Source organism: Octopus bimaculoides, chromosome 24 (genome assembly GCF_046866305.1).
Source record: "Octopus bimaculoides isolate indiv1 chromosome 24, ASM4686630v1, whole genome shotgun sequence".
Lineage (NCBI taxonomy): Eukaryota > Metazoa > Mollusca > Cephalopoda > Octopoda > Octopodidae > Octopus > Octopus bimaculoides.
Genome location: NC_142951.1, coordinates 20195093 through 20209448, shown reverse-complemented (window position 1 = coordinate 20209448; position 14356 = coordinate 20195093). Strand labels below are relative to the sequence as shown.

The 14356-nt window shown below is 34.7% G+C and overlaps 1 protein-coding gene across 1 annotated transcript in view; it reads right to left on the bottom strand.

Annotated features, from left to right (window-relative positions):
* LOC106874416 (beta-glucuronidase) overlaps window positions 1–12683 on the bottom strand; it is a 45826-nt gene extending 33143 nt beyond the window's left edge. Inside the window, exons 1-2 of the mRNA XM_089341507.1 lie at window positions 11727–12683; window positions 2927–3103 (exon numbers count right to left, since the gene is read on the bottom strand). Coding sequence (XP_089197633.1) covers window positions 2927–3103; window positions 11727–11948 — 399 coding nt within the window. The 5' untranslated portion in view covers window positions 11949–12683. The remainder of the gene's footprint in view (window positions 1–2926; window positions 3104–11726) is intronic.
* Between the last annotated feature and the right edge of the window lie 1673 nt (window positions 12684–14356).

Here is a 14356-nt window from a genome sequence, read left to right as displayed (position 1 = left end):
GATTTTCAACGAGTACATCCTGCCAGTGATTTACAGCAGTGAAAAATGGGCTCTCAACACTACCATCATGAATGCCCTTATTGTAGCCCAACAGAAAAGGAAATGAATCATGCTTGGCATCACATTACAAGACAAGAAAACCAGTGCCTGGATTTGACAGCACCCAAGAGCCAACAGCATCATAAGAACTAACAGGGAGAACAAATACAGATGGACAACTGAAGGATGACAGATGGACAATCAGGGTGACAGAATGGACACTAAGACAAGGGACAAGCTCAGGAGGCCAACCAAAGATGGTGAGATGATCTCACCTGTTACCTGGGGTCTACATGGCTACAACTAGCCAGAGACAGACAGTGGTGGAATGAGTTCAGGGAGGGGTTCCTCCTCCAGAAGCAATGAAGCCCTGGATATTAAATATTAGACTGAGAATAGTGATGGAGTTATTGGGGTGAGGAAGGGATTTATGAGGGATTTTTTTTTTATAGATATTTTTATTTTTCAGGATAGTTTATATTACTATGTACAAAGTACTTCCCTCTTGAGCAGAACCATGACAGAAAATCCTACTTCCCCATGTACAAAGCACCCCTCCTGTGCTGCTGCCATGGCAGAAAGTCACACACATCCACCCACCCCCACTCCACCCCGCCACATACACATACAAATATACATTACAGTGATTGTCAATTGCGACAATATCTTTAGTGCTGATGCCATGAAAAATGCACCTAGCACACACTGTAAAGTGGGTGGCAGACAAGTGAAAGAAGTGTAGGTTTGTGAAGTCCTTTTTGTCATGTCTTGTTGAGGATTATTCAATCTCTCTAGTGTTAGTGCCATGACAAAATGCACACAATATACTCTGTAAAGAGGTTGCTAGCAGAAAAGGCATCTAGTCATGGTAGCCAAGCTAAATGAAAGGTACGAGGACCAGTCTATGGTAATAGCTGCTCCCAATAAGAAGTAACTCAGACCATTACAAACTGGCCAACCCATGCCAGCATAGAAAGCATAAAATAATGATGATGGTGATGATGATGATTGAAATGATTATGGTGGTGGATGGTTTAATAAGCACAGCCTTAGAATACAATGCCAAACAGTATTATTAAGTTACAATTAGTTATGTTCTGAGTTTGAATCAGATCAATTTTCCATCTCTTCTTTCTAAAACAAAAATGAGTACAAGTCAACAGATACTGGGAATCAATTAAGTCAAACAACTTCACCTGAACTCCTCATCCCACCCCAACTCTCACCCCCACTGTGGTGACCTTGTGCTAGTTTTTCTTTTTGTCTGTTGAGTGGCTATAATGAAAGAGAATGTGTAGCAGAAGTGACAGAGAGGGCTGAGGACAAACATTACTTGTCAGTTGAACCCTCACCAAGTTTTCCAAGTCCACTGGGTGGTGAAGGCGAAAGTGGAGAGAGTGGTGCTGGGCCCATGTTAAATTTATTGAAAGTTAAATGAGAGTAGTAATGGGCCTGCACTCACTGTTTGCTTATAGGCTGAAATGCATCCATTATGTAAACCCTCCTACTGAGGAGGTTTTCGTAATGGATGCATTTCCTATTATATATTATGCAAAGCTGAAACATACATATTAAATGATTTCTAAGTATCACTATTTGGTTTGACTTCATTATTACATTATACAATTTGATGCCAGTACAAACTAGCCAGCCTTGCTTGACTCTACTTATGTGAACACTAAAAACAATTTGGAGTAGTTTGTTACATTGGACTTGAACCGAAAATTTTGGTACTATGCACCACTTCTTTGAGTAACATGAAATATATATAATATATACATAGATATACATATGTGTGTGTATATATATATATATATATATATATATATATATATATATATATATATATATATATAGAGAGAGAGAGAGAGAGAGAGAGAGAGAGAGAGAGAGAGAGAGAGAGAGAGAGAGAGAGAGAGAGAGAGAGATATGTTTAATTTACAAGGAAAGATCTGGAGAAATAGTTACTAGAATAGTCAATCAATGTCAAATAAGCACTTAAGAAATTAGTAACCACACTTATATGAGTGATAATTCCGAGAAGAAGTGAGACGTGTTTTGGAGAACATAAGAGAAATGGAAAATGGAGACTTCCCTCCTCTTTCTGTACATCATAGGAAGAATGTGTTTATATTCTTATATTGCTCTTTATCACAGATAAAGGACTTAAATATTTAAATTGATTTCAATATTTCTGAGTCCATGTTGTGCTGTGCATAAAATAATCTCTTTCCTTTCTTTTACTTGTTTCAGTCATTAGACTGTGGCCATGCTGGGGCACCACCATGGAGAATTTTCTTAGTCAAATGAATTGATCCCAGTACTTATTATTTTAAGATTGGTACTTATTCTATTGGTCTCTTTTGCCAAACTGCTAAGTTACAGGGATGTAAACACACAAACACTAGTTGTCAAATGACACTGGAAGACGAACATACAACAGGCTTTTTTTCAGTTTCTCTCAACCAAATCCACTCACAAGACTTTGGTCAGCTTGAGGCTGTAATAGAAGACACTTGCCCAAAATGCCACACAGTGGGACTGAACCCAGAACCATGTGGTTGGGAAGCAAACTTCTTTCTGCATAATAACACAGAAACATTTTTTTAAATTTTTAATGATTTAAAAAATGTTTAATAATTTGACATTAGGAAGGGCATCCAGCCATAGAAATCAAAACAGACTCTGGAAACTGGTGTGGTCCTTGGCCTTGCCAGTTCTGTCATGCCAGAATGGAAAACAGATGTTAAATGATGATGATGATGATGATGGTGATGAAAGAGTTATCAATAAGCTCTCTTCACAAGGAAAGACAATAAAATTGTTTAAATGAATAAATAAATTTTTAAAAAATCTCTGAGAGTGAATTTAAGAAATTGGGTCTTACTACTATTGCGTTGTAGTGAACACTATCAAAACGCAGATGAACAGTCTTTAGTTTCCATTGTGGGTCCACAAAGAACTCTCGATCATACCACACCCAGCCAACAAAATCCCTGAGTCTTCTTTCCTGTGTGATATCATTGTAACTTGCTGGAACTGGCATAGTTATCACATCTCCATTCTGAAATGGGAATTAAGAGAAATGAGGAAAAATAATATCATGTAAATCTGTGGAAGATTGAAAATAAGAGAAAAGAATTTTCTGCATTTAATAATCGTTTCTTATTTAGGAACGAGGCCAATGATTTTGAGGGAAAGTGGGTTAATCAATAACATGGACCTCACTATCTGACTCGTAATTTATTTTATTACACCAAAATGGAAAAATGGGACGATGACGCAAGCAGCAACCAAGAAACTTGTCTTCTCATGGAGTGCTGATGCCTCTGCATTGACTGCTCTATGCTTCTATATTTATAGACATGTTTTGGCAGGGAAAATTCATGGAAAATTCTGCAAGACATTGTATGAGTGAATGTTTGTAGCTGAAATAGGATTGGCTTGAATTCAGGGGAAATTGCCTGATATACTGTGGCCTATTTCTTGTTACTGTGCTAATGAGGTTTCAGTTCTAAGCTCCACTATAAGACAAAGCAACACAAACATACACACATAGATACATACATATGCACACATCCACACACACACACACACGCATTATTGACACCATAAGAATTTATAAATTTCCAAGAGAACATTAAATGATTCATTTTTTGAGCAGTTTATCTCAATGCATATAAATCTGTAAATGGTGGCAGGTAAATATTGGATTGAAAAAACCCTTTGGAATAGAAAAAAGGGATCTATTTTAAAACACTTTGAAACTTGGAACACTGGTAGAATGTGTCATATAAAACATCTTTTTCTCTTAGTCTTCTTAAAAAAAAAGAAATCCCTAAGTTATTCCATGTTAAAGTTGTCGTATTTCTGTAATTTCAACCAATCACTGACGTCCATTCAGCCGATATACATTAAGTGCCGACTACATAAACAAACGATTCTGAAACAATTCTATCGGTGATAAAATTATTATTTCCTTGTCAAAAAATGGCTGAAGCATATTGGCAGTAGCTAATAAACCTTTCTATTATAGGCTAACCCTAACCCTAAGGTTAGGGTTAGGGTAAAACAGCAAATTTAAAAAGAAAAAAGCAAATAAAACGAAGAAAAAAAAAAGAAAACGAAAAAAGCAAATAAAACGAAGCTATGGAGATTAAATACGCTTTACACCGCTTAATCAGCCAAAGGAGTAAATGTAAACAACTAAATACTTGTCAGTGATTGGTTGAAATTATCGAAATAAGACAATTTTTTACATGAAATAAATTCGAATACAAAAATATTTTTCTGTTCTATAACACAAAATAGATAAGTATACGAAGTTTGAAAGTCTTTCAGTACCAAAAACACTACGTAAAACATTAATGAAAACTGTGGCCCCCGTTTTAAAATAGATCCGAAAAAAGAATTACATATATATTCTATTCTTTTATTTGTTTCAGTTGTTTGACTGTGGCCATGCTGGAGCACCACCTTTTAGTCAAAGAAATTGATCCCAGGACTTATTCTGGTACTTATTTTATCGGTCTCTTTTGGCAATGATGACCTATGGCTATAGAACCTAGATTTCCAGGTGGATGAACAAGCAAGGTAGGTGAGAGTATTCGATTCAATCGAATCTCTCACCTATCTTGAATCGAATACTCTCACCTACCTTGGTTGTTCATCCACTTGGAAATTTAGGTTCTATAACCATAGGTCATCATTTAAACTCAAACATAAGGCTTATAGCACTTCCTTATCACGTAGGATATGGGAACTTAAAGACAAAAATATTAACTTTAACCTTAGATGGTCCATAGTTAGATCAGCAGTGATTTATAAAAATAATAGAACTGGTTGCCAGTTATGTTCCTTAGAACTCTTGAAAATCATTAGATTCCCTGATAAGGACAAGCTAATTGATAAAAGATCGGAATTCAAACCAACTTGTATGCATAAATTGACTATCCATTATCAATTTTAATCCCTTCATGATCTTCTCTCATTGGAAATTCCCTCATCTGCTCCCTCCTGCCACTGTTCAAGCATTGAATTAACAACTCCTGGGCTTAGCCCCAACTACTTACTTATTCAATTTACTTCCACCTAGCTAGATTCTGACCCCATTTATAATTTACACAAGTAGATAGACTTGAAATCTCTCCAATCACAAAAAAACTTTTAAAATTTTTTAAAAATATATATAACTCAATCTATTGAGAATAGTATATTAAATATATCTGTTACGTACTCAAAATCAAGATATACACTTGTAAGGTGTATTGTATGTGAGAATACATTGATGGACATACATGCATATATGCGGATACTATACATGGAGATATCTGTATATTTTCAAAATTTTCAAACTTTAATTGCTAATAACTCTTTATTTATTGATTTATAGCAAAAATGAGTTTCATGTTATTCATTAGCCAATAAAAGTGTATCATTACACTGAATATGAAATCAATTCGAACAGAATTGATGCTGGCAGCCAAACCAACTCGATCCCATTTTATTCCTACAATATGACCATTTGACAGACTAAAATGTAGAAAAAAATAGATACATAAAACCACTTATCAAATAGGTTTCTTTACTGTATTTACAATGTAAACATACAAAAATAATGTGGTCAAATGTTTAATTTAAAATTATTACAATTGACATATTAAAATGTACAAGACAAAAATAATTAAGAATATTTAAAAATCGTGAGCCAAAGATTGTAGAAACACCAATCCTTCTTTATTATAAGAACCATAAATGGTTTCTATCCTATCATTAATGCTATATTTTTTGTTAAGTCATGATATGTCAATCCCTATAGTAGCTTGCTCAATTAGAATTTTTATCTATTAGAGAAAGATGTTTTCAAGATTAACTATTTTTAATCTCATTTTCTTAAGATTTAAGTACCAAATTGGTGAATTGGTCATTAAATTATGTAGGTAGGAATGTTTTTTTTATATTATTGTGTCCATTCATCTTTATGTCTGTTTAGCATTGTGTCCATTCGACTTTATGTTCATTCGGCATTGTGTCCGTTTGGCTTCTTATCCCTTGGCAAAAGTGCATTCAGCATACTGTCCGCGCACGCAACAACCACCACTCTTCCTCATCTGTGAATAGGTAGTTCAATACCTGTCACCTAACAACCACCCTTGGCCGATGTCAGAGACTAATATTCAGTGAGAGGAGGGCAATGGTTGGCAGAATTAATAGACCAGAGGACTAAACATCTTGCTGTATTCAGTTTTCTCCCTCTACATCCTGAGTTCAATCTCCATCAGAGTAGACTTTACTTTCCATCACACAAAAGACTGTTGTTGTTGTTGTTGTTTAACCCCCAGATTATCTCTGATCAAGCATACTTGTGATTACAAGCATGCCAGCCGTGACCATCCTACCTTTTTGTATATCAAGACAACTATAGTGGCCAACATCTTTTACTTTAATGAAGACAATATTATGCAACTTAAGAGATTTGGCTGTTATTTCTAGTAGATTGAGTGACCATACAGTGGTTTCTTCATTTGTTGTTGTTGTCATTTAGCCCCAGGTCAACCTGCATCAGGTTACTATATGATCAATAGCATTCCAACCATATTTATCTCATCTTTTTTTCTTTTTCAGACACAGTTCATCTAGGACTACATTATCTTATATATCCCACATAAACAATAGGATGCAATTTAAGAGAGAGAGTAAGCTGTTGTTTCTAGCTGATTGAAAGCACCATGTAGCAGACAACATAATTTACTCAAAGTAAAATGGTGTAATGTATCAGAATGGCAGATTTGACGAATGTTAGTTATTTCACTTTTCTCCTCGAGATAAAAAAAAAAAGAACCATTACTCATGGGTGAGGGGGTCAGGTCGTTTCAACACATCTAGCAAAGCAATGGTCTTGATTACATCGGAGAACCACTGAATAAGTCTAAATATACCTCCCCACCCCATAACAAAACAAGCATATTTTTAATATTGACACAGACAGACAGAAGTAGCTGGTCTGTTTATAAGCCAACAACTTATCAGTCATTCACCCTTTTATTATAAATTGTTTCCATTTTTTACAATTATATATTTGAAGAAATCTTAAAAAATTTTTTTATATACTTGATCTCTCTCTTTCTTTCTCTCTCTCTCTCTATATATATACACACACACACACACACACACACACACATGTATATATATATATATATATATATATATATATATATATATATATATATATATATATATATATATGCTTAGTGCACATTACTCTGTACGGAGAATAAGGCCAGTTTTCCCAGTTTCTCTGGCATATTCCCCTCCCTGGACAGGACACTTGTCCATCGCAAGGTTACTCATCTTTACCAGCTGAGTGGAGTGGAGCAATGTGAAATGAAGTGCTTTGCTCAAGAACACAATGCATTGGTCAGTCCAAGAATCAAAACCTCAATCTTACAATCATGAGTCCAACATCCTATCCACTAAGCTCACTCTGTCTGTCTGTCTGTATATATATATATATATATATATATATATGTATAGTTATATACATATACATGTGTGTGTGTGTGTGTGTGTATGTATATATATATATATATATACATGTGTCACATATATATATATTATAAAGTCATAAATGACAGAGAAATAGTTTGATGAAATTTTATTTAACAATATGAATGTTCAAATATCACGACAAATTGTTTCATAACTTTTATATTTTATATGTTTTGTAGAATGATACATTAAAGAGCTTTCTTTACGAGTACTACTAGATTATTTGAATCCATATAGTGTGACTTATATATATGTATATATATTGTATATATGTATACATATCTATATTAATAAAAGCAAAATTGTCTGTCTGTCTGGGAACCCTGTATCTCAGTCTACATTTGCTCTACATAGACATATTATACCTTTTTGGAATCAGGATGGTCCCAGGATTGAAAATCTGCCCTTCATTTGGTTCTTGAACATCTAGCATTAGGATCTGATTTAAAAGCATTTGAGTTCTATTTCTAGCAGGTAAAGTGACCGTGAGAAGTAGAAGAGTTACCTTCCTTAGCTTTAATTTTTAGTAAGGAATTTAGTGGTCCTTTTATCTTTTCCAGTCATCAGACTGCAGCCACACTGGGGTACCACCTTGAAGAATTTTAATCAAATGAATCAACACCAGTTCTTTCTTTTTTATGCCTGGTATTTTTTATTGGCCTCTTTTACCAAATCACTAAGTTACGTGAACATAAACACAACAAAACCAGTTATCAATAATGGTGGGTGACAAACACAAAGTCACAATACATATATACATACATATAATACATACACACATACATCTATTTAAATTTTAAAAGAACCAAAAATTTGTGATGTTACAAGTTTTTCATTGAAACTGAATTTAAAGTAATACCATATTGGTACGGTACCAATAAATGCTTTATTATTATCACTCTCTTTAGTTTTGGGCTGTAGGTCCAATTAGCCCTCCAAAGGAGCTAGCTTAAAAGTCCACATGAAGTGCTGATTTTAAACGAGTATATAAGAGTGAAATATATATATATATATATATTTCGCTTACGCATTTCAAGACTAATAACCTGGTGTTTAACTCAATAATATTTATGTTTCAGAATAAAGTGTTACCCGCGTATAGAACAGTAATAAGAAAGAGAGATGACAAAAGAATAAGTGATTATCTTATGAATTCATCAGCTTATAGCTGTTTCTGCTTTAAGATGCAGTGGCCTCATAGTTGAGTGCCTGTATAACACCTTATGGCTTCATCAGAGCCTTGAATATACAGTGCAATTTATTTGGGAAAGAATTACATTTATGCCTATATAGGGAACTGCATCAACAATAAGAAAGTCAATACAGTTGTATATAGAAAAATTGTAACAGATGTATTAGTGGAAATATATGTATTTATATGTTGATATGCACTCTGGGGCACCTGCAGATACAGAAAGACACACACACAACTTACAGATACACCTGAACATGCATGTATGTATACACACACGCATGCGTCCATGCGTGTCTTTTTGTATCTGCAGGTACCTCAGGGTGATACTTTCCAGTGGAGGTAATTCTAATAATTTTGTGAATACAGTAAAATTGTAATATTCATAAATTTACTATGGCACATATTGGTTTCAAATTCTGACACAAGGCCAGCAAGTTCAGGGAAGGGGATAAGTTAATTACATCAACCCCAGTACTCAATTGGTACTTTATTTAATCGATCTCGAAAAGATGAAAGACAATGTCGACTTAGTCAGATTTGAACTCAGAACATAAAGAGCTGGAAGAAGTGCTGCTAAGGATTTTGTCCAACACACTGACCATTCTACTAGCTTGCTGCCCTCATTAATTCAAATATTAATGAGAACATGGAAGTGAATTTAATCAACAAAATTTATGAACGAAAAAGGATCTTTTTAAATTTCTTCCAAACGAAGCTATGGAGATTAAATGCGCTTTACATCGCTTAATCAGCCAAAGGAGTAAATATAAACAACTAAATACTTGTCAGTGATTGGTTGAAATTATCGAAATAAGACAATTTTTTACATGAAATAAATTCGAATACAAAATTTTTTTTCTGTTCTATAACACAAAATAGATAAGTATACGAAGTTTGAAAGTCTTTCGGTACCAAAAACACTACATAAAGCATAAATGAAAACTGGTGACCCCGTTTTAAAATAGATCCCTGGTTTCTAACCTAAATCCAAGGCTCCTTCATTGGAAATTTCAACAACATCAACAGGGTTATTTTTGTATATATATATGTATGTATGTGTGTGTGCAGATTTGTTTGTTTTGTCTTATGTATGTCTTCTCATGCATATCTTAACATGCTTATGTATACTTAAATGATGAACTTCTGGAAAATTTCACAGATTTTTATAGTTCCAGTGATGGCTTGGATCTGTAGTCTTCAAATCAACTTTCTCCTTTCTGGTTACATATCCCAGTGTCCCTATAATTACAGGTATAAACCTGAACTAATACTCTGTCTGTCTGTATGTATGTATATTTTTGTATGTATGTATATTTTTGTATGTAAGTATATGTATGTTTGTGTGCCTCATGTATGTATATTTGTGTATGCATTGTTTTGTTTTATCAGTTTCAGCTCAAAGCTGTGGCCATACTGGGGCACCGCAGTTAATTTTTTTTAAACTTTAAAAAGTCTGCCCCATGTTTATTTATTTCTTTAATTTTTTTCAGTTCAGTCGTGTTTTGTGTGTGTATGTATATTTGTGTATGTATATTTGTGTATGTATGTGTATATACATGTATATTTGTAAATACACATGTTCACATGCATATACAGTACTTACATACACAAATATACGTATATACACATATAAACGCAAAACACATACACAAAAAATACATAAACGTAAGCGATTCAGTTGGAAAATTTTTCAATAATTTTGTCGAAAAATTGCCGAAGAAATACTTTTACTCTTCATGTACGGCTATCAAAAGAATGCGACCACAATTCCGCCTTTAAGTTCTGCGTTCAAATTCCGCTGAAGTTGATTTCGCCTTTCATCTTTTCAGAGTCAATAAAATGAATACAAGTCAAGTACTAGGATCGATATAACCGACTACCCCTTTCCTCATGAATCTCAGGTCTTGTGCCTAAAACAGACAGGATCACTGTTGTTGTTGCTATTATTATTTCGTCTGTTTTTTTACGTTCTGAGTTCAAATTACATCAAGGTCGACTTTGCCTTTCACCCTTTCGAGATCGATAAAATAAGCACCAATGAAACACTGGGGTCGATGTAATCGACTAGTCCCCTCCCTCAAAATTTCAGGCATTGTGCTTATAGTAGAAAGGATTGTTATTATTATTATATTGGCAGCAGTAGTAGTAGTAGTAGTAGTAGTAGTAGTAGCGTGCTCACCACCGCCCCATAGCAAACCATCACTATTGATATTTATGAATATTTTGTCGCTCATCAATAAAAAAAAAAAACCTTAATCCACGCAAGATTATAATAAACTTGTCGAATTTGTACATAAACAACGACTTATAGTACAAAACAGAAAGGACTTTATTGTTTATAAAATATACTAAAAAACAGTAAAGTTAATTTAATTAATCTCTGTCATCATAGGCTCTCATCGTTTCATAGAGTTTTATTTACACTAAATGCGTGGAACCCCAAAATATCAACAAATATTCCAAGGTGTGTGGCTTTATGTTTACAAAACATACCACAAAATGGCAATTAAATCAGTTTATTTAATCTTGGTAATGGCTTAAGTAAAACGATAATTTATTTATAAATTGAGTGAATGTAGCAGGTTGTTTTGTATGTGGTCTCTTCCGCATTGTAGCGGAGGGTGTTGTTCATGCACTGCACCTTGTACTGTATACGATAAGCCTCTGATTATCGTTATTATTATCTTTCGTCCTTTCGGGGTAGATAAAATAAGTACAGGTCGAGTACTGAAGTTGATGTAATCAACTTGCTCCACCCTACAAAGTTTCAGGAGTTGTGCTAGAAAGAGCTATTATTATTATTATCATTATTATATTCGACAACTTTACCTGAGGTAAAATTATTAGTTATACCAATGAGAAAAAGAAGAAAAAATTTATCAACAAAAATTTAATATTTGCTTGCTATGCTATATTTACCACAACTGTTGTCAAGTCAACTTACCTGCCATAAAGGCTTCGAGTACCATTTCGACTTGAACCCTTCTGTTCTTTTTGCAGAATAATCTGCTCTGAAGTTCCACATACCAGAGAGGCATCGTACCTGGCGGGTCTCCGAGTCTTGGACTCTTAAAGATAATGTCAGAGAAAAAAGATATACCAGTAGATAAATGACTAAGTGAAACTGAGAGCCAGAACTCGGAGCACTGAACATCACGGAAGCCATGCTTGGTGACGACTGGTAGAACTGTGGTTGCTGTGAGACTGCCAGAGAAGGAGTAGACCTTGAGGTTCTGTTTCTAAATCAATGCTTTTCAAAATGTGCAATGTTTAGAGAAACGGAAGATCTCAAATGTTTTAGTCTAAACCAATGCTTCCCAGAGCGGGCGGTATCGACCATGGGGAGGGTGGGGGTGGCAATGGAAAGATTTTGTATGGGTACGGAAGACAAAAGGGGCCGGTACGAGAGATGCTTGTTTTAATCGCTCTATATTTTTATTCTAGGAGTTAATCATTTAGTCGAAATCTATTGATATTCCATATTAATATACGCAAGAAGTCTTTTAAAAGAGTTAAACCTCTTTCAACGAGTTCTTTGTGTCCTGTATTTAATCTTATTAAATCATAGCAAGATAGCGGGGACGGATGGGGGTCCGCCTAAAAAGTTTTAATAAATTAAAGGGAGTAATAACTAAAAAAAAAAATGTTTGCGAAGCACAGGTCTAACCCTAAAAATGCATCTTGAATGTGTAAAGCCCATAATGTCTTTTATATTTTACTTTAGTCATTGGACTGCAGCCGTGCTGGGACACCACCTTAAACTGTTTCTGTTCAACAAATCGTTCCCAGTACTTATTTAAAAAAAAAGTTTAATACTTATTCTATCTGTATCTTTTGCGAACCACCGAATTACAAACCAACTATGGTTGTCAAGAAGTAGAGGGTGGTTACAAACACTTATACGATACGTAAACCTAAATATGTGTGTGTGTACAAATATATGGAGCATATTAGTATATTCAAGTTTGTTAAAAATTAGGGAAAGCTCAGAGTAAGATAGGTATGTTTTATGCAGTTTCATGATCGAATAAATGATACAGTTATAGGTAAATTGAAATATAGATATCTATTTAATTACTGGTTATTGTTTAACTCCACCTTCCATGCTAGCATGGGTTAGACGATTTGACTGAGGACTGGCGAACTAGATGGCTGCACCAGGCTCCAATCTGATCTGGCAGAGTTTCTACAGCTGGATGCCCTTCCTAACACCAACCACGCTGAGAGTGTAGTGGGTGCAGGCATGGCGTGGATTCGGTCCTCGATATCACTTAACAGTTCAACAGCACTTTTCTCACAGTAAAACAATAGTTTTTCTGTGAGTGACAGCAGTTACATTTGCCAGATGCCTTCGCTAAGCAGAATAATGTCTTTGCTGCTTGACCCTTCTAACTTCTAGGTCACCAGAAGCTAGAATAGAGATAACAGACCGCCAACGAAATCTGTTGTTCTCAACAATATGTCTATCCATCTGGCTGGTTTTGGATAGTTATAAAAACAAGAACTCCGTAAGCCAAAGTCAGTGAGAATCGAGTCTGACTGACTGGCTGAACAAAATGCCGTCACTAAAGGAAAAGGCACAAAGGGAGAACTATGGTAACTCCCAACGAAACAGTTGTTTCGTCCCACCACTCTCACTTTCACTAACTCACTTTCTTTTCTCTGTAACATGACCATATCTATCTATATATACTACTATGGGATCGTGTACACACATACCAGCTGAAATTAATTCTTTTTACTTCGCATGCTTTTCCATGTACTAGTTATACATACCAACCTGTCATGGTTTTGGATATATACAAAGTAACGGTAAATAAATATTTCTTTACAACTTCACTTCACAGTTCTTCTTCCATCTTGCACACTGGCAACCAACACCTTAACAATAACTGTTACAATTGGTGACCCTCAACTGCAACGAAGAACTAACCGTTATATATATATATATATATATATATATATATTTCACTTAGACATTGCAAGACTAATAACCTGGTATAGAACTCAATATATGTATGTTTCAGAAAAAATGTTAAACAGTAGAGCAGTAATAAGAAAAAGAGATGACATGAAAAACAATGGTTATGTTATGAACTTCTTTAGCTTACAGTTGTTTCTGCTATAAGATGAAGGGGACTCTGAGTTGGGTGTCTGAATAACATACTATAGCTTCATCAGAGCCTCGAATATGAAGTGCAATTTATTTGGGGAAAAAATAACTGTATTTGTGCAATACAAAGGGAAGGCATTACCATTGAGAAAGTCTATTGCTCATGTATATAAAAAGGTGTATGTCCGAAAGGCAATTAGATTTACTGGAGGAAAAAGTAGAAAAAAGCAGAAAAAATATATATTCAAGTACATGCACATGTACTTGAAGTTGTTATACATGTATATGTACATGTATATATCTGTATTAACATGTATGTATGTATGTATCATCATCATCATCATCGTTTAGCATCCATTTTCCATACTGGCATGGGTTGGACAGTTTGACTGAGGTCTGGAAAGCCAGTGGCTGCACCAGGCTCCAATCTAATCAACCAATGTTTCTACAGGTGGATGCCC